The following is a 23,694-nucleotide window of genomic DNA, read 5'->3' as shown; positions in this document are numbered from 1 at the left end:
GTAACTGTAACCTTTATGATGTGTCTATTCCAACATAAATATATTAAATGATAAGCAAACTATCCTTCCCCCTGCAAGAATGTCACATGGGAAATTTATATAATTTTGGATTATACATTATTACATATTACATATTACATTATACAATATATGACATGTTCAGTAATTTCCAGTTCCACATGTACAGCTAGAACTAATAACCTTTTGACTAAAAGGTCACTCACCCTGTCCTTTAAGTGCACCTTTTCCCCCTCTTAAAGGCTTGACACCATTTTTCCCAATATAGTGTTATTTTAACTTCACATGCCTTTTCATGTTCAACTGTATCAAAAAAATATTTCTTCCCACAATGAAAACCATTTATTCTCCTTTCAGATCTCCTATTCAGGCTTCCTATGTTAGGCATACAAAGACCAACTACATGAAAACCTTTGGTCTCTTCACACTGAGGTATACTGTAATTTACAGGCAAAAACCCAGTAGAAAAAATTAGCATATACAGGATTGCTGTTACTTTTGACCATTACAGCTTGTGTGAATATGTAAGGCCATCTAAATTTTACATCATACACATCACTTCAGTTACAACATTTTATTATCTGAAGCTAACAGTTATATTTTGTAACATAAATTAATTGAATTCTTCATTTTAAGAAGCCACAGAGAAGTCCAAACATCCAACGTATGGTTTTGTTAAGTCATTACATTAAAGCACTGATTTGTCACTTCTTTCCTCAGAAGCTTTGATCAACTTTTTCCATCTTCTCAACTTGCCTTCACATAAAACTGTTCAGCATGCTATAAACAGCATTATACATAAGTCCTCCAACTTTTCCACTCCGATATACACAGCAAGACTCTGCCCTTCAGCTGTTACAGCACCTTCTCAATGGAGGCTTCATTTTTTCAGCACAGAGAGACCTTCTGAAACTTAAGTGCTTTCTTCCAGCTGGTTTGCCTGTCAGACGAAAAATAATTATTGAAAAACAGATTACGTCTTATTTTTCTTGTCCAATTTTGTAGGCTATTAAATGTGAAAAACAGAATCCATTTTTTTTTAAATTAAGTAGTGAAATGACATTCAAAAAGCATAGAAATGAGTTTTTTCCCCCGTTTCAACTGTATGCAGTACTGACGTGGATTAGGATACAGTAAGCATAAACTGTGGGTAATATGACTGAACTGATTAAATATAATAACAACAAGATAATTAACAAACTGGCACAAAGAAAAACCACAAGGAAAGCATGTGTTCTTTTTTATCTATACTAAGCCTCCTTTGTTCCAAGTTAATGATTTCTTTGTTACAGGAAATTCTTTTAACTTTTTATTCTTTAAAAAAAATAATTCCTCTATGAAGCTGTTCCCCGACTTAGTAGATATACCTCCCATTTTCTATTCTATGGTTGTTGCCTGTTGAAACAAACAAAACTTTAATTTCTCATTTCAAAAGATTATTTAATACCTATCTACAATGGGAAAATGCTTTAAATGGCTCTAACCAAGGGGACTAATAATGGATTAAACATTTCCTCAAATACACATTAATTCTAGATTATATTCCATTACAAATCATGACAGAGAAAAAGGTGCAATCCAGTAATAAAACACATCTAGTTGTTTTACTGTGAGTACAGGCATGGTATTGAATGTGATGTCCCTGATTATCTTAGATTGCCTTAAGATTGATTTTCTTTAAGCAAACAGAACAGTATTGATTTACATAAAATTTAATACATATATGTGAAGGCGTCTAGCCTTTTCATCTTTAAAAGCCAAGCAAAAAGAATAAATTTCATCTCCACTTAATGTGAGAGAAAGATGGCTTTTAAACATTCATGTGCAAGTCCATTCAGGCACAACCTAAGCAATATGTGCTAAATCATGGTTTACGTAAGATAAAGGGAGAAAAATGGAAAACAACAGAAAAAAATACTCTGCCTTTTCATTTATAAGCACTCTGTATTTGGGACTCTGAAGATCTTCAACGTTCTCTGCAATTGGCTTATTCAGTGTTTCTGGCAGAAGGAGAGTCAGGAATCCTGCTGACAGCCCACTGATTCCAAACACCACCAATGGTACAGAAGGGCTGAGAGATTTCTGAAATTAAAAATCCATAACAGAAAAACATCGCAATTTCCTGCTCTTAAAATACATGATCCATGTGAACTGCAGTCAACACTGAAAAGCTAAAACTCTTCCATGTGTGCAATTATCCGTGTACTAATAGAACAAAGAAACCCAATAAATGTCATTTCTCAGAAATAGCTTCATGGGAACTTTAATTGTTTACACGCTAAAAGCACTCAGCTAGAGAGTGGGCCTTAGCAGTACAGAAAGCATTACATGATAATCACTTCACTAACAGATGAAATATTAAGACAACACAGAGTAACTAGATTCTTTCCAAAAAGGGTAATACACTAGGTACTTTCAAACATCTTGTTCATTATTTCTAGAAGCTGATTTATTTTTTTCTTGAAAATATTTTTTCAAGAAATATAGATGTATGTGGTACCAAAATGTGCAACATGCTTTTGAGAGAACCTCACACATTTGTTATATAAAAATTAAAATCAGTCTTACCATAGATGGCACAAATGGAGCCAGTATGCCTCCAAATCTGCAAGACATGGAACAGACACCCAAGCCAGCATTTCTGTTTCAAACAAAGGATGAAAGATACGTAGCTTCAGAATACAGAACTGCAACGTGTGGTAGCACTGTCAGAAATGACTTGTGTTTTGTTTAGTTTGTTATCAATAGACTGTATTAAAATTAAAAAGAAGGAAATTTTTTAAGCCCTCCAGCAGTTACTCCAAGATCTTCTACAACTGCTAAAAGGTCAATCACACCCTTTCAAAACAATAACAAAAAGCACTCCTTCACAACAGCTTGAACAGAGCTAAGTTTTCCAGCCTACCGTACAGGGCAATATAATTGGACATCCCTGTGCTGGATGGGGAACAATTTCACAATTTGGCAGGACCTGCAGACAGAACAGCCCAAATGGCATCTCCTATCTCTTCTGTTGCCTTAGGTTACACAAATGAAAAGTCAGTGCTCACCTCCTAACAGAAAACAAGTATATGCTACCACGAAGCTTGAAAACGTTTGGCCGGATGCGTCACTATAAACTGCTGAATTCTGCACAACCTTCCATTTTCAGACAGGTTTGAAACAATCTCATCTAGACTAAACGATAATCAAAGCATGGCTTAGAACGGCAGGACCCTCTTTAAGAAATGGACAAAAAGCCCCAAAGTCTTTCATTTGCTGATCAAATGCAAAAATCTTCCATGTTTGTATCACCCCTAAAAATCTTACTTCAGAGACTGACACTGGCAGCGCTCATGCGCTGGACAGCAAGAACTGGCTCACAGCAGCTGTTCTCCTTCCCACCTCTCCCAGTTTCTTCCTCTCACACGACTGCACTGAGCTTCTCCCCCTCAGCCCATTTCCTTTTCCTTCTCTGAACACAGGAAGACAGCGACAGGATAAAAGACGACAAGCAGAGAGGTGACACGGGTCACCAGAGCACCAAAACCACCCACATCCACCACCCTTCCTAATGGCCCTTTGCACAGGTTAAGGGAAACAGATGATGGAAGGAGCTGAGGAAAAGCTAGTGACTTGAGTGTAAAAATAAATAGAAAAGCAACCTATTCTCTCATCACATCCTCCTGGGAAAAGGAAAATAGCAACCCACACTTCCTCACTTTGAAGCGACATCGATCCAAACCCCAAAAGACAAGTCCTATCTCCTCCCCTCTGTCAAAATCCCTAACAGATGAGAGACTCCGGTCAATAATCCAAACCATTCATTTAGGAGCATCCTTCCCATAAACCCTAAGTCTGTCAACATCCAGAGGTATGCCAGCTTTTTTCCTACTGAGAGGAAGCATGGCAAAAGGTGATCATAAAAGCAAAATATTTTGTTTGAATTCCAATGCAAAAGGAAAACGGTTGTTAAAAGACTTTGGGACATAATTAATTCAGAACCCAGCATAGTTTGGACTACGCAGAACAATGTTATGGCAAGCCAGAGGAAAGATGCATTCCTGCTCAAGAGCTGTTGGAAGCATTCAGGAGGTGCTGAGCTGCTGGCAGCTGCCCACCCACCACCGATCTCACCTCGGTGCCTTGCTTTTCCCCTGCTCGCTGGCAGACCTGCTAAACCTGACTCCCGCCTTCGCTCCCACCACACCACGGAGCACAGTGCTGAACTAATGCCAGCCAAAATTGCTCTACAGCCAGCGTAATCACATCAGCCCGGGGCTTTGCTCAAGCCAATTAGTCCTGCTGCAGCTGCCTGGCTAATTCCATCTGCCACGCAGCACTCCTCTAGCTGTGCTGCTCAGCCAGCGCCGCCTGCACAGCAAACAGCCCCGCGCAGATGCAAAAGCCTGTCTGCTGCTCACACTGCCTGCTCTCACATTGCACTGTGCTTACCAAGGATTGTTCACCAGAACGCTCCTTGCGGAGAAAGCCGGATACCAGAAGGGGAACCACTGACAGAAAAATAAAAAACATGTTTTTCCCTGCTGTGAAAATAAGCATATACGCTTTCTGATGATATCCTAGGCAGTTCAGTGCCCCCACTCTGATTGTACACATTATGTACAAGGATAGCATAACTTTGCAACCATTTTCTCAAAAAAAAAAGAACTGCGATTTACATCTGTATTACTAGAGCTATAATTTCATTCTGTTTCCAAACACTGCAAGATAACCTTCCTTTTTGTTCAAAAACACAACAGAAGTGATGCTTTCTATTTTTAACTTTCTGTTCCCCAACAGGTATTCTAAAGACACATTAAGAAGGCAGGAAGAAAGCCCCAAACGTGTACACACTTCAGTTTGCAGCACTTCTCATTCCTCCATGCACCAACTATCAGGAAAAAAATATGCCTAGCACCGTCTTCATGCTTAGAGTAATGAGAAGGTTTAAGCAAGGAGCTGTACTACTGAAGACATTTAACTTCTCCGCAGAATATCCAATTGGAAAAAACAAAACCAAAAAAACAATTTATTCCACCTCCTCTCTTCTACCTTAGAAATGGGACGTGTCTCATCACATGGCATGGCAAGGCTCCCTGCTGGAGGAATGCCAGGATCACTACAAAGCTTTACAAAGACCACCAGATGGTGCTGATGTTTTACCTTAAAATTAACCACTTTCCCATCACTGTTCTTGCATTAACTCTAATATTTGTAGTTAATTAAAATACCAGAGAGATAACAAACACATTTTTAAATGTATAATGTGCCACATGTGGGGAATTTTCATATTGTCTAACGTAATAGTTTTCCATATTATTAAGCACAATCTGTCTCAAAGAAGCTGATGATTTTCTGAACTTACTCTTGCATTTTCTCTACTAGCATTCCATATCTTTGACACGCAGTTACTTTTATACCACAATATTAGTGCAGATTCTCAAATGAAGCAGCAATTCCACAGATTAACAAAGCCAAACCAAACAAACAAAAAAATCAACATCCTAATCACTAACATCTAGTTTCAAAGATGCTGAGACACTACTGCAACTCCAGCTAGGTATGAGTTAGACATGTACAATACTTGGCCCTGAACACCAATGGAGCTTAAGAAGGCATTAACATAAATTACAAGAACGCAGTGAAACAAAGAAAAGCTGAGAAATTAAAATCAGATTTGATTCTCAATTCTCAACTCCAGAAAAGCAGAGGGGATGGTAAACAAAAACAATAAAAATAAATAAAAATAATAATAAAATAATAAAAATAATTTTAAAATGATAATTAAAAAAAAATCAAGAAAGAGACCTTAGAAGGACACAAAAGTTTGGATTGAGAGAATGTAAGCAAACCTCCAAATCCAGTTTCAGTCAGCATGCTTGTGACTTGCGTATTAAACCTAAACCTTTGCCAAGGATGACAAGCTGAGTAGCTAGCAACAGCCAATCCACCTCCATCCTCACAAGTTTTATTGCAAAAACTGCATTCACAGTCTAGTTTGTGCCTCTGTAACATATGGGAAATGGTGAACTTCAAAAGAAACAAAAAGCCAATCCAAGCAGTCTCCCACTCTCCCTGCCCCTCTCCCCACAAAGGCCCTAGTTTCCTGGAATCAAGTGATGGGTGTCACCATCCTTAAAAATACTTCTTAGATGCTAGAGGATGCATCTACCAGCCAGGACACCTTCCTACTCCACTCAGCATTTCATTTTCCTGCTCTCTGAAAGGAATGCTCAACTTTTGAAACGTGCTATTTTTGAGCAGCTAGTGCAATATGGCTCAAACTCTGAACATGTACTTGGAGTATCATTCAGAAAACCACATGGAGCTGAGATGGCAGCTGAGGATAACAGCACTAGGAGGCATTTATTTTCCTGTCTCAGGTTTATCTTGGGACAAAAGGAGAGAGCTCAGCCTTACAGAGTTTGTTAGGAACATGAAAAATAAGGTAAGGTTTTAGCCCACTTGTTCATGAATTAAATGTTATAAAGCAAATCATTGCCATGCAGAAAGTATTAAATGAGTTACATTATGAATACCTAATTAAGAAATATATAAAAGCACTTGTTTTTCAAGAGGCAAACAAACATAATTATGTTGGAAATTTAAGTACACAGAAGCACTGTAAACAGTCCTTACTGCGCATTCTATATTTATAATTAAGTTAGCACACACTTCCATCACATCATTATGTTCAGTTCTGCAACCTATAATTTTACTTCCCAAATCAGTAGCATAAATGAGAAACATGGCACCTAGCATTGCAGAGCATGAAGGCTGCCTTTTTTTTTTTTTTTTTTTTTTTAATTCTGATTCAGCCCTGGTGGAAATTGCCAGAAACTGCTCCAGAAAGCACACTGCTGCAAAACACGTAAGTACGAGGAGAAGCCCTTTCAAGCCGAGACAACCTGTCTCAATTAAAGAAAGAACTCATATTGATATTTCAGGTAAAAATAATCACACCAGCAGTCAGGATCACTGCACATGGAAAGGATTTGAATTTACCTACAAGCTCTGTTCAGTTACCTCAGTACTGTTGGGTAGAGTTCAGATGTATAAATATATACAATGTTGAAAGCAGCGCTGACCATCATTTTTCCACACAAGGCTAACAAAGTGGGACTGAGTAGCAAACCTTTCAAGAAAAGGAAAATAAGTTCTAAGCATATACATATAACTACATAGATAATTATATATAATATGTATACATAACTATTTTATATAAAAAGTATACTCGTATATAAAACGATATCTTATAGAAGTAATATATAAATAGTCTGTTTTCTTACTCTTTTTACACAATGTTGAAAGTATCCGGTCCTTTTTAAGAGACTTTCATGCAAAAACAATGTTTCATCTATGTGTTTTTTTTCAACCACACACACAAATAACCATATCTCATTTCTTCCCAACTAGCCTAAAAGCTTGTAGAAGAACAAGTACATAAAGGTATATTTAGGGACAAGACAAGCACCACTTATTTGTTAATTTTTTAAGGGGTGGGTGGATTCTAAAACTATCATAGCGGTAGAAGGAAAGGCCTCCAGCTCCGCAGACAGAAAAATCTTACCACATAATTGCATCTTTTAACAAGCACAAGCAGACAATAAAAGCTCCTTGACTAATATATTAAATTAAAACCATTACAACTTGATTCACCTCAAAAGCTTATCTGCTCCCCAGGGACATCCTGTTGGAACTTAAGAAGCAGCAGCCCTGTAATTCTAAAGAAGGAATGCTAACGCAGCCTCGTTTACTCGTAGACAACCTTTAGTTGACAAAACCAGAATGGATCTTTCAAAGTTCTGAAGAAACCTGATTTCAGTTACTCTGACTTTGGATATGATTATGTTTGTACTATCTATTTTAATAAGTAGAGAATTTATTTTTTTATTGTTAAACTTGAAAAAGGATGAGTACTCTGATTAGGTGTATTTCAGATTCTCTTCCCCAGCACTGAGTTCAGCATATGTTTCATTTTGGATCAAATGATGCTAAGTAATGTTAAAGTCGCATTGCTTCTCTATTGTTTTTCCTTGCAATCTTTCCCTTAAATATTTTCAATTCTAGTCATCTGATCAAATCAAATTTTATTTCAACTGCAGCAGAAATTCATTTGTATGTAAACTGAAATCCAGAAGCTTGATTTAATTTCCTTGATGCATTTTTGCAGTTATTTCCATAATTCATGCAAAATAGATATAATATTTTTCACCCAAGCGCTCCTTTTGCTCAGTAACAACTCAAATATTACATACAGTTGCCAGATGCAAAGCTGTGAAGCTGCTCTTCAAAGCCTTGCTGGCTGCCATCAGAAAGCTGGGACATACCTTTTCTTTCATCAACCAAACATGAAGCAATGAAGAAGAGATCTGTAATTCTCAAATGTGTTTTAAAACATACTGCTTCTCTCCCAGGGAGACTTAAGTTAAACGCTGTATATCCATATACACATTAGAAATATAGCATTAGTGCACTTAGGAAGTTCTGGTCTTACTATCAAAACAGAAAAAAAGAGTCTGTCTAGACAGAGAAATTAGCACCCAGAAGCTCAGGAGTGAATTTAAAGTGCACTTTCTTCTCCACATTCACTCCCCCAGGGGAGGCTGAAGGCTGTCTGCATGGGGAATTACTGCAGGATTAGAAGCACGCTGTAAATTCACTGCACGTCAGCGTCCTTTGTAAGTAAGCTCGGACATTTGTTGCATCTTCCTCATTGCAAAAATATATTTAGCAACTCTTACACAACACTCCATTATTTTCTCTACATATATAACACCATTAAGCAGGAATGTGCTTTTCTCCTATGGGGATTCCAGCAACCAGTTATTTATAGGTCATTTGCTAGATCCAGCCAAGCATATCGGTGCACCTTCTTTAACATTTCTATTATATTTTGTATAATATCCTCTCACTTGAATGTCCGGTAGTAACAATATGTACGCAATTTTGTCTGAAATACTGCAGTTGGTGCAACTTTTTCAAACTTTGGTCAAAGTTGCAAGTTCTGACTAAATTCAAGCATTTGAGTTTATTTCTAAACACTAATTTTCCATTAATTGATCTATAGAATTTAGGGCAGCTAAGTGAGGTAACAAACAGTGCTGACGTTTAAGAGTTTCTAGAACAGGAGTTAGTGATTAGAGTTTGATGCCATCGATGTCACTAAGTCTCATTTGCACTGCCATAATGTAGATTCTCCCTCTGGATGTCATCTTTATCAGAAAAAGTTCAGTTAAACAGCACTTTAGGACTAAAGGAGTCTTTACTTCAGAAAAAGTATCCACAAGGAAAGGGTAGTTCTCAGCACAAAAGAAAGTACCCAACATCAACAAAGGCTGAGACAAAACTGAGTTAAAGAACTGGAAGTTTTCTTTCTTCAGTCAAAAGCATATCAACGAAAGTCACCAAAGGTTATGGTTGTGTTCAGTACAGCCAGGTAAATTCTAAGTGAGTTAGCCCTGGGCTAGGAGTGTGCTTTGTCTACTATAGTATAAAGCGGACACAAAATGGAAAAGTCTTCCTGCTTTACAGCAGCTTTTGAAAGAAAATAATATTACAGCTCAATTCCCCCTCTGCTGCCACTCTCCCTCAGCAGCTCCCAATCTGATATTCGTATCACTGAACCCTCACTGCATCCACGGAAGTGACTCATCTTCATCATGCTCAGAGCTGAATTTCTTTCTGCTTGAGAGATACAGATCATTCTGGGCCAAGAACCAGTATTATTACTCTTACCACAAAGGAAAATAAGAACTTTTAAAGGAATTAAAGTCAACTTGACTGAAAAAAAAAAAAAGATGATTCCCTGGAATTTAGCAGTTCTTTATCAATTACTACCTTATCCTGGATTAGTCACTACTGCTTTTCTTTCGTGCCTTTCTTTTTTTTTAATATATAATGAGAAGTGCAAACAGGGAAGAGATGGTCTCAATAAAAGGAACAACAGAACGTCTGAGGATTTGAATTAACGCAAGCACAGCAAATAGGATTACGAGATTTTTTTTCTGTTTTTTTTTTTTCCTTACACTTTTCTGCAATTAATTTGAAATGGATGCCAGACAGCATTTATATCTGTTAAAGATAAACACAACCTTAGAAAGCTACTTTGTAATCACATCACTGGTGCTCTATGGTGTTAACAGACTTGTAAAGTTAGAACATTTCTACTGAGGCAATATTATGAAAAACAGAATCTGAGTGGCCACTTCTGTTAGAGTCATTTAGACCTACATTTTCAGTGGTTAAGGTACATACTAGTACAGAACAAACGCACTTGAAATGGAAAGAAACGTGAAAAGAAAAAAAACATCCGTGAAGGTCACTGATGATGACAGAAAAAAGACATCTTTTGAGATCAGAAATGTTTGACGATACTCTTGTTACCACGAGTTGTCCTCACAACTGCACATTGCAGCAGTACAGAGTACAAAGCTGAGAAAGACAGCAAGCTTCTTGCCATCCCATGGCTTCCATACTGCAATTCCAACCTCCATTTCTCAGTTCCAAATACAAAATAAGTGTGTTTTTTTTTTTTAAGCTTTAGTGGGTTTTGTTTTTGTTTTCTTTTTAAGTGATGAGTTAAGCTTCTAATTCAGGAAAGTCTCAGTTCGTATTTCTAAAAACACTGCATGCCACTAAAACAAATGTAAAATTAACCTTGGTGTCTCATACCATCAAGATCTAACTAAATTATAGCCCTGCAGTCTTGTTATTAAAAGCAACATTTTAAGGTAAATTGATTAACAAGAATGAATGAATGCAGTGTCAGTATTTGAAACTGAACATGATAGGTTGTTCTGACCTTCTGAGAGCAAAGAGCTTGGAGTCAGACAAACTTAGTCAATTAACAGGTCCTAGTAAGGGCTAATTATGTCTACAAGAGGTTAAAAGCAATACAGACAGGACCCTGGCTACCTGACCAGCCTTGGACTGGAGAGTCAGGAAATACTCATTATTCAAATAAAAGCTGACAAAACAATGTAACAAGTACCTACTTTGGCAGCACTACATACTTACCAGAGTTTTTTGGTAAAAACATGGTAAACATACAGGCAAATCCTGCAAATATCAGAAAGCACATCATAGTTTTACGTCTTCCAGACCTAGAAGGAAAAGAGCACCAAGATAAAGATGGAAACATAAGTCCTTCAATATATTTTGAATCCCTCTGCAAAACACCAGCTGAAACATACAGCATCATGAGTAAGTTACATACCTCTGGTACCATATTAAGTGCTTAAAATCCTACACTGTTTTCCCAGCTCTGCGTACCAAAGGCCTCCCATAAATGCTTTCCTACTTCTAGATTTTTCTTCTTAAGAAGAACCCATCTACTTCAGCAACAAGAATTCACAGACTTTGTTTTTGCCACCAAAAGGTATCACAGTGTATACACACAAACATAATAATAATTCAAAAAGTACTTCTTAAGTTTCTTTATCTGTATTTTTACAAGTTGACATGAATATATGCAGTTACAACAAAGTAAAACTACTTCGTATGCTTTTTCATTTAACAGTATACATGCAAAAATAAGTAAAGGTTGTTTCTACTACCTAGTGTTTTAAAACAAAAAGGAAGTAGACAGGATAGAAAGACACCAACCCATCACTACATCTGTCATACTTAAATACCTCATAATTAGCTGCACAGGTCTATAAATACATCCTTAGCATCAGTTTGCAGGCATGTACAAGAACTATTTATGCTTGTTATTTCATTAATTCTCACAGCTGCTTCTTACTACTATCCCTAATTAGAAGAACTGCAGTTAATCTATAAGCAACTAAATATTTATTTTATAATCTTCTAAATATTTTTGCAACAAGACAGCTGTACCTGAAGGAACTGTTCACTACAGCTGAACAAAAACAGAGCAGCTGGTTACCACCTTTTTTTCCATTAAGTGAATAAAACTACATATTCCTTACTTCAAGAATCAAAAAAATAAAAGCTTGCCAGGTAAATTAAAAATTCCAAAATACAAAGAAATTAACATGTAGGAAAAGATTTGTGCTGTTTGTGGTTTAAATGCATGTCCTTAAGTTTTCTGGGTTTCGGGTGAAGGTTGGTGGTTTTTTTATTTATTTTTTGCTTGGCAGAGCCTACAGCTTCTTTTACTGCCAAACAAATTGTAAATGTGATATCCTCACCTTGATGAAGAAAGTAATTTTTCTACTGATCTCAATGAGACTAAGACACCATTACAAAAACGCTCAAACTGAAGGCTAGGTGAAACCCCAAGTAGCACTGTGCCCTGACACTGACTATCCAGACTTTGGAAAAAAAAAATAAAGTGCCCAACCAAAGGATGGCCTCCAAACACTGCGAAGTATGAAAAGACATGGGCATCGACCATCCATGCCTTCATGGTAACTAAACAGCTCACCCTTCAAAGGTCTCTTTGAAAAATTTAAGTAAAAATGAACAATGCTGAAAACTGTTTTCAGCTGCAGTTTGTAGACTTTGATATACTACAAAGTCACTCTGAACAAAATAAGTATGAGGTATATAAAAGCTATAGATACTTAAATAACTGAACTATACATATTTTTTTCCATAAAGACCAAACTTGTTATTTTTAATAACATTAATCATGGAAAATCCTGTGCCTTGAATAATTCAACCTATGAACAAAACTAAAGAATGGAAAAGGTAGAAAATTAAATTCCCATTTCAATATCAACTCCAGAACCCCCTGCAGCTGACTTAATCCATAAAGAATCAACTGGTTTAGAAGAACAGTGAAGTATCTTCCCAAGAAAAATGTTAATGTTTTTCTAGGCTGTCTACAAATATATGCAGAAAACTAGGAAATAAGTTTTTCTTACCAAGGTTTCTCAATAAAGAACATGCAGAGTGGAAAAGCTGGAACTTCCACAAGACCATAGAGAGCCACATTTAAATAAAGATTTCCTCCTAATTCACCAGCATTTAAAGTTAGCCCATAGTATACCAAGCTGCAGACATACCTAAAAATAACCATAAAAGTTAGATTACAAGCATATCTAATCTTTAAAGGTTAAGATTTAAAAGGCAAATTATGCCAAGTTATAGATTAGCTATTTTCAGTTAATGCATTAAGAAGAGACTCTTATTTTGTCCAAAAGGAGAAATAAGACAAAGAGAATAGTTCCTATTTTAGTAAACTATGTGAAAGGAAAAAAAAAAATGCTCATACACATGCACAGCATAACTTCTGGAATTTTCTACGATCTTTGTTTTTTTCTAGGTTAGTTAGCTGATCCTTCTCTGCTCTGACATCTTTTTTTTCCCCAAGCTGCAAAAACAAAAACAGCACTTAATATGCTATCTGCATTTCATATTGCCCCCAGTTTTCCTGCACTGAACCACATGATCTTACATCACATTTCTTACACTTATTCCAACTCTTACTCCAGATCTCTATTCCATATAGTGCTTCCTAAAACTGGCTCAAATATATATCCTCTCAATTTCTGCTTTGGCTTCTCATTTCACTGAAACTAAATATTATATTTTCACCAGATTATTTCTTAGCAGGCTTTGAGGCAGATTCTAAATAACATACTGAAACTGCAACAGAAATAATAATGAAACATCAGCTTTACAACACACCATTTTAGATGTTTACTGTCTGCCCTCATTAACCATCAGATTTATGATTATTTTGAGGACAGCATTTTTAAGAGAAAATGATGAAAATCTTAACAGTTTCCTCATGTCTGACTCATTCACAGCATCTCAGTGTCTTGTTATTACATACCAGATGTACATAAGTATGATGGTTCGCCACCGAAGGACTGGGTGTTTTACTAAGTTTAGTATACCAGGTGGTGATTCATCCTTTCGTGAAGTTCCTGCACTTGGTTTTAATTTTAGATTTAATCTTTCTTTTCCATTACCAAGGGCAATATATTGCATCACATCTTCAGCTTCTGCAGTTTTCCCTTGGGAATACAGCCATCGTGGTGATTCTGGCAGCATACTAACAGGGAAGAAAATCAATGATGACAAGTTTGTTCCTACAAGGAAAGCAGTAAAATCAAGCTCCCTGTTTTGCAAATCAATAATCAAAACAAAACAAATGGTACCAATGCAGAATTCAGAAAAATACATTTTATTTACACTGTTCTGCCTATTAAATTCCACATATTCTGATAATAATATACGGTTAACTTTATAGCAAGATTTTTGGAAATGCTTGTCAAAGCACTCAGTCATGTTGAGACGAGTTTAAATAGAGAATCTACTACACTAATAATGCTTTTATTTTTTCTGAAGCTCTAACTACCAGAAGTATACATGGGATATCATTTGGTATTTTAAAAGCGTATTTTCTAACAACACAATGCTAGCACTTTCAGTTTTTTAAATACTGCTATATTTCATAACCTTTTTTACAATAATGTCTATGTAGGATTTCTAAATAGGAGAACGCAAATGCAATAGTGACAGAAACAGACACAAGGGACCTCAAAAACATGCAGATACACGACATCTCACACTAGAAACGCAATTCCAAGTGCTCTCACTTATTTCCCTTTGCACACATGCCTGTCTTAAAAAGTAATTCTAAAACCCCTCCTCTAGGAGGGCTTCCAAAACTTCTCAAGCACCGAAACCCAACTTTGGCAGGAGGCTGTGTTCCTGGCTGATGCTCCAGCTCACGGCCTCTGGCAGGCCTTTCCTTCCCCAAGCAGATTTGTAATGAAGCTTTATTAGACAGCTGGCATACAGCTGCTCTTTGCAACGCTGGCTGCCACAACTGTAACAGCAAACAGAAATGCAAGCTTTTCTTCCGGGCAGCCCTGACCTTCTGCTTTGTTTAAAAATACTTCCTCCTTCACTACATGATTTTCTTCTGCTTGGTTCATAAAAACATACAGAAAAATATCATCCTTGTTTATACCACTCTTCTGAACTATGATAAGAAAAATAACCATTAAATCAATGCATAATTTTTATCATTACAATGCACGTGAACTACTTACAACGAAAGAAGAAGGAAGATGACTCCTGGAGTATTTGATACCAATGCCAGGTGACGCCACTCTCTTACACAGTAACCCAGTAAAGCATAAACAGCAATGCCAACCGCAAACGTCAAATTAGTTAATGAACCTGGAAATACAAGGCCAAAAAAGTGACTACAGATACCCAAAAACGAAAACCAAACTTAAGAAGAAACCTTAAATCACTACCCCTTGATAGATCTAAATAAAATAGCACTAAAATCCTTACAGTATCTTTATAGCACGCTGTGAACCAGCTGGCTTAAGTGTATTGTGCAATCCTAATGACGAATGCCTTTGTATAACTGGGCGAGCGGGGGAAGGTGAGCAGGGCTGGTTTCCTTTCAAAAATAAAGGGCGGTGCACAGTACAGATCAAGAAACGAACAGAAACCTACAGACCAAAGAGAAAACCCAAAGACAGGAAGGGGAAGCATTGCAAGTGATTTATTTAGGTCTTTAAGATAATCTTGAATAGAGGTGGCAGGCTGCAACAGAAATTGCAAGAAAGCTATGAAAATACAAGGACTGAGGTCAGTATATGAACAGCTGCAAACCAGAGGTAGGCTACAGCAAGCTTCTGATGAACAAGTGTAAATAAAAACTTTAAAAACACAGGGTCAACTTCCATTCCAAAAGCCTACCAACAAACCTTCTGCAGGCTAACACAGGAGGTCTCGTACTAACCCAGAAGCTCTCAGCTATCGCACACACAGCCTAGTTCACAGGCAGCACCTAGGAGAGCTTCTTTAACACTGCTGAGCAGCATTCAGCAGCTTCCTCTCCTTCAGCCCCTGATCAGTTGTGCAGCACCTCTTTGCCAACAGCTGAGCAGAACTAGAATAAAGCACCTAAAGTGACAAGCGGCAGGAAGCAGGCTGTCTCGTCGGTCCTTCAGGAGGCTGGCCCTGCAGGGAGAAAGGCTGGGAAGAGCTGAGACAGAGACAAGGGCAAGGGGGAAGGAGGGGCGGGAGAGAGATGACGTGAGTCAAAAAAGTGAACCCGGGAGAAGAAAACTCAGTACTTGAAAAAACACAACTGAAACAGAAAGCTATCAACAAACCACAACTGCTTCCTACATCCCCAAGAGTCCAGAGGAGAAATGAGAAAATAGCAGAATGAGGTAACTGGAGAACAGAGAAAAATACGCTCACAGTCACAGCGAGTCAGCATTTGGACCAAGCTTTTCCACATGCTGCGCTAGCTGAAAAGGTTTCTCAGTCTGAGCTACTTTAGTTTTACAACAGCACAACACGCAAGTGTTAAATTTACTTTAAGTCTTGGCAGTGGCATAGAAAAAGGACATTTAAAAATACTGGATGGTCAGCACATCCAGTAGAGGTAAAAAACACAATCATTTTGTGGTGCAGAGAAATTCCAAAGAACACTTTGAAGAATATTTTCCCAAGATACTGTACAGCACCATTCAGAACTGGCAGGATCTGCCTTTTTTTTTTTTTTTTCTTCAGTGCAGGGATATTTTTGGAATCAGTGTACCCATTTAAAAACCCTACTTTTGCTATTTATCAAACAAACCCAATCCTACGTTTCTTATTTAAGCACAAAAATTAGATCTTTGATGAATCAGCATCATGTTCATTTGACATGCTAAATAACTTGACATTTTAAATTTTTAAATTTGTAGCAAGTAAGGTATTGATAGTCAGAACAACACTTGGCACAGTAATAATGATTAAACATTCCCAAATCCCACCTGTAAATGACCAAAATGATTTTCCTACATATTCCTGTGTTAGGACAAAAGACACAAGAGCCATTCCACCATTCACAATTCCAACAAAGAAACGTGAAACTGCAAATACGCCATAATTTGGAGCTAATGCTGTAACATACCCAAAAAGGACATCAAAAAATAGACCTGCAGAGAGAATAAAATAACATTAGTACTTATGCTATGCAGCCTGATCTCAGAAGAAAGGCAGGGAGCACAGTGACTGCAATGAGTCTACAGTACTCATCTCACATTTGGCTTTCTGAAATCATACTATGTGAAAACTACGATCATCTCCAAGTCTTACACTTTAGGTCTACAATAACAAAGATAATGTTTCCTTGAGACAATGTTGTAATTTTAAAAATAACCCCTTTCCAGCTGTTGCAAGTGCAGCTGGAAAACAAAATAGCAGGACCTAAGTTACCAACTCTAAAGAAATTCAGATTCTCCCCCATCTTCTCCCAAAAAAAGGGGATTATTTTTTATTGGGGTGCAAAATGGCAAGACAATGCAAGCAGCACTGCACTCAAAGAGCAAAGTCATAGCAAAAATTGGTTATTTTTCATCTGTCACTGATATTCCAGAGCCCACTATGCTGCTGAGCACACTCACATCAAACAATTTTAGCGCTGCTTTACTCTAGCCAAAATATTTAACCAGACCATTGACTCCATATCAGTGTCACGGCAGGGTGGCCCACAGGCAGGGCAAAACCAGCAATGTTGTTATCCATGCAGAACACATGAGAACACTTTAACGGTCTTACCTGAAATATACACTGGTTTCCTGCCCAGTTTATCTGACAAAGGGCCAAACGTGATGTTTCCAATAAGCAATCCAGCAAAAAATAGGGATGATGCAAGGCTCACTTTGTAGGCTTCTTGTTCAATTAGATACCACTATCAAAAACAATAATAATAATTGTAATAAAAGAATTTTCTTATTGTCATAAGTATTAACAGCAAGTTGTTGGCTTTCTCCAAAATAAGGACATCTACCAAAATTCTTCTGGTGCCATTTCCCATCTCTTTCTTTATATCCAATTCAATTTTTGTTCTAAGTTTGCTGCACAAGCCAGCATTAGTATTTTTTTTTCCTCCCTAACAGACATCTCCCTCTACTTTTCCAAGAAATATCATCATAATCTAAGCTTTTGACCTGGTAGATTTAATTACTTTCACCTCCATTCCCAACATTTGACAAAGTAACAAGTTAAAATTAGGAATTTTTCAATTTTTAAACTGCTCAGCCATTTCTACATAAGCTTAGTTATTTCAATCAACAAGTAATAAAAATTATTCATTAACAAGAATAAAGCATGCTCACGCTTTTAGTACTGAGACAGCTACTGCTGTGCAGCCGTAATTCCTGATGCTGTTGCCCTGCGCTGTACACATGTTGAAGAGAAGCAGAAAAGGATTATGGAAAGATGTCCTAAAGAAGACTTGTTTTATAAGAACTTTAAGAAATACTTACTAACTACTCATGGATACCTCTTAGTATTTTATTGTGTGCACACATTTACGACCAAACAAAAAAGAGTTAGAAACAAATGATGGGTTTCTTTATAAAATGTACTTTCTACCTCATGCAAAAGCTAAACTGAGGTAGCATAAGCAAAAGTAGTCTGTTCTACAGAAAGGAACAGCATGAACTGACAGTGGGTTGGAAATTGTAGGAAGCAAAATATGTCCTGGTGGGGCAAGGCACGCAGCTGGCTTGTGCAGCCCCCCTGCTACACACAAGGAGAATCAGCAGCAACAAAAATGCGCTGCTGGGATTACAAATATTGCTCACATCATGAAGCTGGGAAAGAAGTGTGATCAGAATATCCCAAGTCATGTTCCAGGAAAAGAATTTAACTAATTCAATGCAAAGCCTTACAGAAAGAAATATTTAGTAATTATTTGTAATGTGCAAGGAAACTTATCGGGAAAGGGAATGAGTATTCAAGCCAAAACAGCGTTGTGCTGGCTTTTTAAATGATATCTGCTAAATGATATCTGCAGTATTTCCTTTCGTGAAAGGAAGAAGGATCCTAATACCACTTAGTTTTTGTTTGTTTGTTTGTTTGTTTAAGAAATGAAAGGATTAAAAGGGGGGACAGGGATCAGGGAAGAGGCATATGACCAGAATCCTACACAGCATACCACAGCCTCAACCTTGAATTAATACAGATCCCCACAGAGTATTAGGAATTTTCAGGAACATGTAATTATAGCAATATGAAGAAACCTGTGCTTTCATTCATCAATCCTGACTCTCATAGCGGCAGCGTAGAGATAAGATGTGGCTCTATCTGTCCCACCACTCTGGTAACCTTTGCCCTGCCCATCCAGCAGCCTGCAAGACAGCAGACTGCAGGAGTAGGACGAGATTTAACAGCATTCACTATAGTCTAATGTACCCAGTTTCAACACTTCAGAGTTTTGGAGTATTTTTGGATACTCTGGGATGGTAAAACTCCTGTGCAGCAGCACTTGCAGCTACTTTCCTACTGCTATACCTTCTTGGTATAGTATTAGATTCCACCCTATTATGGCAGATAAAGACGTAACTCACAAAACTTACGTTTTCTTAACTTTCTGAGGAGGCTTAAGCAATAAAATATTCCTGGGCACAAATCCTCAGGAAATTTCATCTGGGATAAAAATATCACAGCGCGTCCTCTCCAAGACACAGAGCACTGCTGGCGTGAGTCCTCCTCCTCTGTGCTAGCACACCACAGCATACAAATTTCAAACTCCCAGTTCTCACTTGCAGTGTTTCAGGCTGATATGAGACAGAAAACAGCCTTTCAGGTCCTAGATATGGTTATAAAATTCAACTTCTCAAAATTAAAGGATGATTTCTATACCAATGTAAAACATTTTCCTTAACTGACCTTCCTAAGTATCACTTGTTAAATAAAGCAGGGGGACTGAGCTGATGGCAATCCAAGAAGCAATTCAAACAACTGTACTTTCTAAAAACAAACCCTGAGCTGTTATTTACAAAATCTTAGTTATGCCAAAACTGATTATAATGATTATTTCTTGAACTAGATCTTAAGAGCTCCTCTGAAGTTTTGTTGAGCTTCAGAGCAGAACAGTGCTGCTGTCAAGCCAGAAAAGAACTGAAAATATTTATGATTTAAACTCCATAACGTCAGCAAAATATAGGAAATAAACTTTATAAAAGCAGCTTCCTCTCAGAAGATGATGAGAGAAGATTGACTTGCAACCTGTTACTTTAGCTGCTTAGTATGTGACTGGGAGATGCTCATAGTTTACCAAGTCTGATATAATCTGTGAAGAATATATCTTTTAAAAGAATGCATCCGTCTACTTTATTGGCATAAAAGGAACTGGTTAAATATTTGTCAAAATTAACTGCAGCTTGCCAACAAAAACATTGCCAACTTTGCTATCACCATAACAGACATCCTCTAGCTCTTTAAAATCCATATGGCAGTTTGATTTACTTACTAGACCATTAACATCCAGAAAAATGTTGGCCAGCATCTAAGACATGAAAATATATATACATATTTATTAACAATGTAATAAAAAAACTTAGTTACTGAAATGAATGGGAACAGTTTTGTTTATTTGTTTGTTTTTAGTAAGTCTTCAAAATCACTACATTTTTTGGAAATAGGCACATTGACTCCTACGTTTAAAATACAGTACTGGATTAAATTTGCCTTTTTTCTGACCGTAAATTAAGCATTACTCCATATCGTGCATCCTGCTGACAGTCTCAAATTGAAGGGTGATTTTGTAAATCACGCTAATCAAGAAAATCTGTTTCTGTCAGAGGATATGACCCAATATTGTAACATTCCTTCTTATTTCTTAGTCATTACATTTTTCCAAGATAAACACTACAGAGTCACATTTGTGATAATGGGAAGGAAGCAAAAACTGGGCACCAGCCACGCCAAGAGCTATCCTGCCTTAGCAAGTTACTGACAGCCGCTCCGAGAGCCCAGCCAGCAGAATTCTGACAGTTTACGCTAGAAGCCAAGCCACCCACACAATCTTTTTTCTGGCACTGGCAGCAATGCTTAGGTCACTCGCACTTCCCTGAATGATTATAGCCCAGGGACTAGCAAAAAGCGAACGCAGCCTTCTGCATGGAATTCACAAGGCATGAGGACGAAGGGTCAAGCTTCTGTCCCACTCAGCAAACTTCAATCTGTTCCAGCTCCCACTCTCACCGTACATGAGAATACCCAGACATGTGGTGCATATACTGCCCTTTCATGCTCGTTTTAATCTTTAAGATGCATCTTCTCTGAGAAGCTATTTCAACAACTCCAGGGGAAAGCTTAAATACATAGCACAGATTGCACAGACATGACAAACTGAACCTTTTCTTGGTGGAAAAGAGACATTAGGAGGAGCTCATGCTAAATTCCAGAGTTATAAACAGTAGTTAAATGATTAGTCTCACTAGCAACGACTTTCAAAAACATGTGAAGATGAAGAAAACTGAAAACAAAAGAAATAAAGGTTAACGAACCTACTAAGTGTATTGGTTTTACACTAGGAAAACTCAACTAATAATTTAATAATATACTTTCAGTTTGAAAAAAAAAAAAACAATAAATTAGAAGATCCAGATGGGTGGGTTCCAGTAATTTTTAATAGCACAAGAAAAACATTACGCTAAGCCCTGCTCAACTTTCTCAAGCACTGGTGGCCTAAATCCCAAGAAAAGAATAAACAGGCGCGACGGAAGTACTTGCCTCAGTTACGATAGACGTGAAGTTACTCGTGAAATGGATATGCTTGGCAAGTTCAGCTTTGCTCGCTGGAATTCCTTCTAGGTCTATATGATACTCAGGCATGGCTCCCACAAGCACGATAAGCATTGACTGACAAGCCACGTATACCTTAAAACAAGATACACATCACTTACCCTGAACAATCCCAAAGAGAAACCACCCTTTCTGTTGGCATACTGTAAGCTTTTCATTAAATTAACGATGAACAATTTCCCTTCATTCAGCAACGCAAACCAAGTCTACTGTGTTTAAATCCCCACAACATGATCATCAGGGCAGCTGGAAGCAACAGGTACCACTCCTAAGTTACCGATGCACCTTCAGTGACTGCGTCATCTTGCCACCCTCCTCTCTGTTCCAACGTTGTTCTATCTTGCTGTTTTTTAGCCAGGGATAGGAAAGGAAGGCATTAAGAACTTCAGCGTAGTTTCACAGCTAAGATTTAACCCTAAGGCCAAGGTTCTTTTTTTTTAAAAAAAAAACAACACTTTTTTAAAAAAAAAAAACCACTCTTTTTACTTACTTTACTCAAGGAATACAACCTGCAGTGACAAATCAATGAGTACTAGAAATGTAAGGGAGATTTTGTGCATTTGTTTTTGAGCTTCTGTTAGTTCTTTCCATTGCAGATTCCATTGCAGAGACTGAAACCCTCACCTGATCACTGGGAAAACTCGTAAGTTCAGGAATAAAAAAAGATTCTCATACGGAAATCCTTGTAAGCACATTTACGCATCCTACGGCTTTCATGTTGTGAACGTCTTCCAACTTGTGTGATTTTTTTCTTTTAACTTGAACTGACATCCTTAAGTCTCAGTGATCATTTTTGGCACATTACCATCAGTGGGGAAGTTCTGAATTTAGAGGGAGCATCTTGGGGTGGTGGGCTTGGATCGATGGCTCCAAAGCTGTTTTATCAGACACTTACCTTGAACGTACTCGGAGAAACAAGCTACAGACACAAACCGGTAACCTACCAGTACCACTTCCTTCCCCCCAGCACTGCTTTAATCCAAATTGCAGAACTGCGCTGACAGGAGGAAGCCTTTTACGAAGGAGCTGGGAGCGACGGATAAATGTTTGCATGCAGGGGTGTGGGCGTTATTTAAAGACAGCACCGTGAAATATCACTTTCACCAATGACTTAAAAAAAAAAAAAGCAAGCTTCCCGCGGCTGGACTCCACTTCCTTCCACGCAGCACAGCCGCAGGCACCGCTCAGACACCGGTCGGGACGCGGCAGAGGCGCACAGCGAGGGGAAGCAGGAGGAGGCCGGGCCCGGCGCTAGCACCGGGGGCTTCCGAGGGCCCGCCGCATCCCTCGGCCGGGGGCAGGCAGCCCCGGGCGGCCGGGGCAGGGGACGACCGCGGGAAAGAGCGAGAGGCGCGGCCCGGCGCGGCCCTTGGCGGCTCACCTGCAGCAGCACGAGGAAGGCGGTGAGGCGCCGCTGCGCGCCGCCGAACTCCCCCGCCGCCCCGAAGGCCTCCTCCAGCCCCGCCGCCATGGCCCCGCGGGCCGCGGCCGCAGCGCCGCGCTGCCGGCCCCGCCTCGCCCCGCCCGGCCCGGCCCGGCCCCTCGCCCCGCAGCGCGGCGGCTCCCTGACGGGATGGGGCCGGGATGCGGCCGCTACCTGCGTACAGCTGGAGCCCGCAGCGGCTCCGAAGCTGTTTTCAGGGGAGGGGAACTCTCCCTCTTCCTCGATTTTAAGAGAAGCAGGATTTTTCCACCAGGATTTAGTCTAGCTGCTACCAAAGGGCAATTTTGCTCTGCACCCTTCTCCCCGGGCGGCTGGCTCGGGCCAGACCTGGGAACTGGGCACCTGCACATCAGTTCTGCTTGCTTCAGCCAAACTGCCTACTAAAAACATTCTTACCCTGTGGCTTTCATCCAGTTTCCACAGTGGCACCTAAAAGGTCCGTGGACCAACCCTATGGGCAACAGAAGAAACTCCGGTTATTTAAGTTGGCTGTTCCAGCATTAAGGATAGACACAGTACTACTTTTTAGTTGGAACCGGGGAAAGGAGGAGGTGACACAAAAGCATGTTAAGTGGCCTTCTTTGGTGCAATAATTGCCTTCTGGACTGTAACACAAATGGTTATACCTGTATTTTTCCTAGTATTAAGTTTGAAAATGCAGCTTTACTATTACACTACCTTTATACAGGTGCTTTGTTTTGTTGCTTTATTAAGCC

At 38.7% G+C, this 23,694-nt stretch overlaps 1 protein-coding gene across 3 annotated transcripts; it reads right to left on the bottom strand.

The window, feature by feature from the left end:
- Positions 1 to 697: 697 nt before the first annotated feature.
- Positions 698 to 23,073, bottom strand: LOC310902426 (solute carrier family 22 member 15-like). Of its 3 annotated transcripts, none has more exons than XM_083843949.1 (12): positions 22,916 to 23,073; positions 21,463 to 21,609; positions 17,497 to 17,629; positions 16,710 to 16,874; positions 14,976 to 15,105; positions 13,748 to 13,969; positions 12,834 to 12,974; positions 11,020 to 11,105; positions 7,027 to 7,135; positions 2,587 to 2,659; positions 1,942 to 2,100; positions 698 to 958 (listed from the first exon to the last, which is right to left on the bottom strand). In XM_083843949.1, exons 1-12 carry the CDS (start codon positions 23,003 to 23,005, stop codon positions 932 to 934), a joined length of 1,482 nt encoding a protein of 493 aa, XP_083700075.1. In that variant the 5' UTR covers positions 23,006 to 23,073; the 3' UTR covers positions 698 to 931. The 3 variants fall into 3 exon arrangements, with proteins under 3 accessions (XP_083700075.1, XP_083700076.1, XP_083700077.1); XM_083843950.1 differs by lacking the exon at positions 22,916 to 23,073 and adding an exon at positions 22,479 to 22,897; XM_083843951.1 differs by lacking the exons at positions 698 to 958; positions 7,027 to 7,135 and having other exon boundaries at positions 1,961 to 2,100.
- Between the last annotated feature and the right edge of the window lie 621 nt (positions 23,074 to 23,694).

The sequence above is a fragment of the Anser anser genome, assembly GCF_964211835.1.
Source record: "Anser anser genome assembly, chromosome: 7".
Classification (NCBI taxonomy): Eukaryota; Metazoa; Chordata; class Aves; order Anseriformes; family Anatidae; genus Anser; species Anser anser.
The sequence above is the reverse complement of the archived record's forward strand: the minus strand, read 5'-3'. Positions and strand labels throughout refer to the sequence as shown.

What these genes read in the sequence shown, in the direction of transcription:
- LOC310902426 (XM_083843949.1), bottom strand. Translation starts at nt 23,005, where the DNA reads ATGGCGGCGGGGCTGGAGGAGGCCTTCGGGGCGGCGGGGGAGTTCGGC. An exon ending in ATCTTCCTTCTTCTTTCGTT is followed by an intron (nt 13,970 to 14,975) that starts GTAAGTAGTTCA and finishes CTTCCCTGTTAG; the next exon opens with TATGCTGCCAGAATCACCAC. An exon ending in GAGTGCTTATAAATGAAAAG is followed by an intron (nt 959 to 1,941) that starts GCAGAGTATTTT and finishes TTCGTCTGACAG; the next exon opens with GCAAACCAGCTGGAAGAAAG.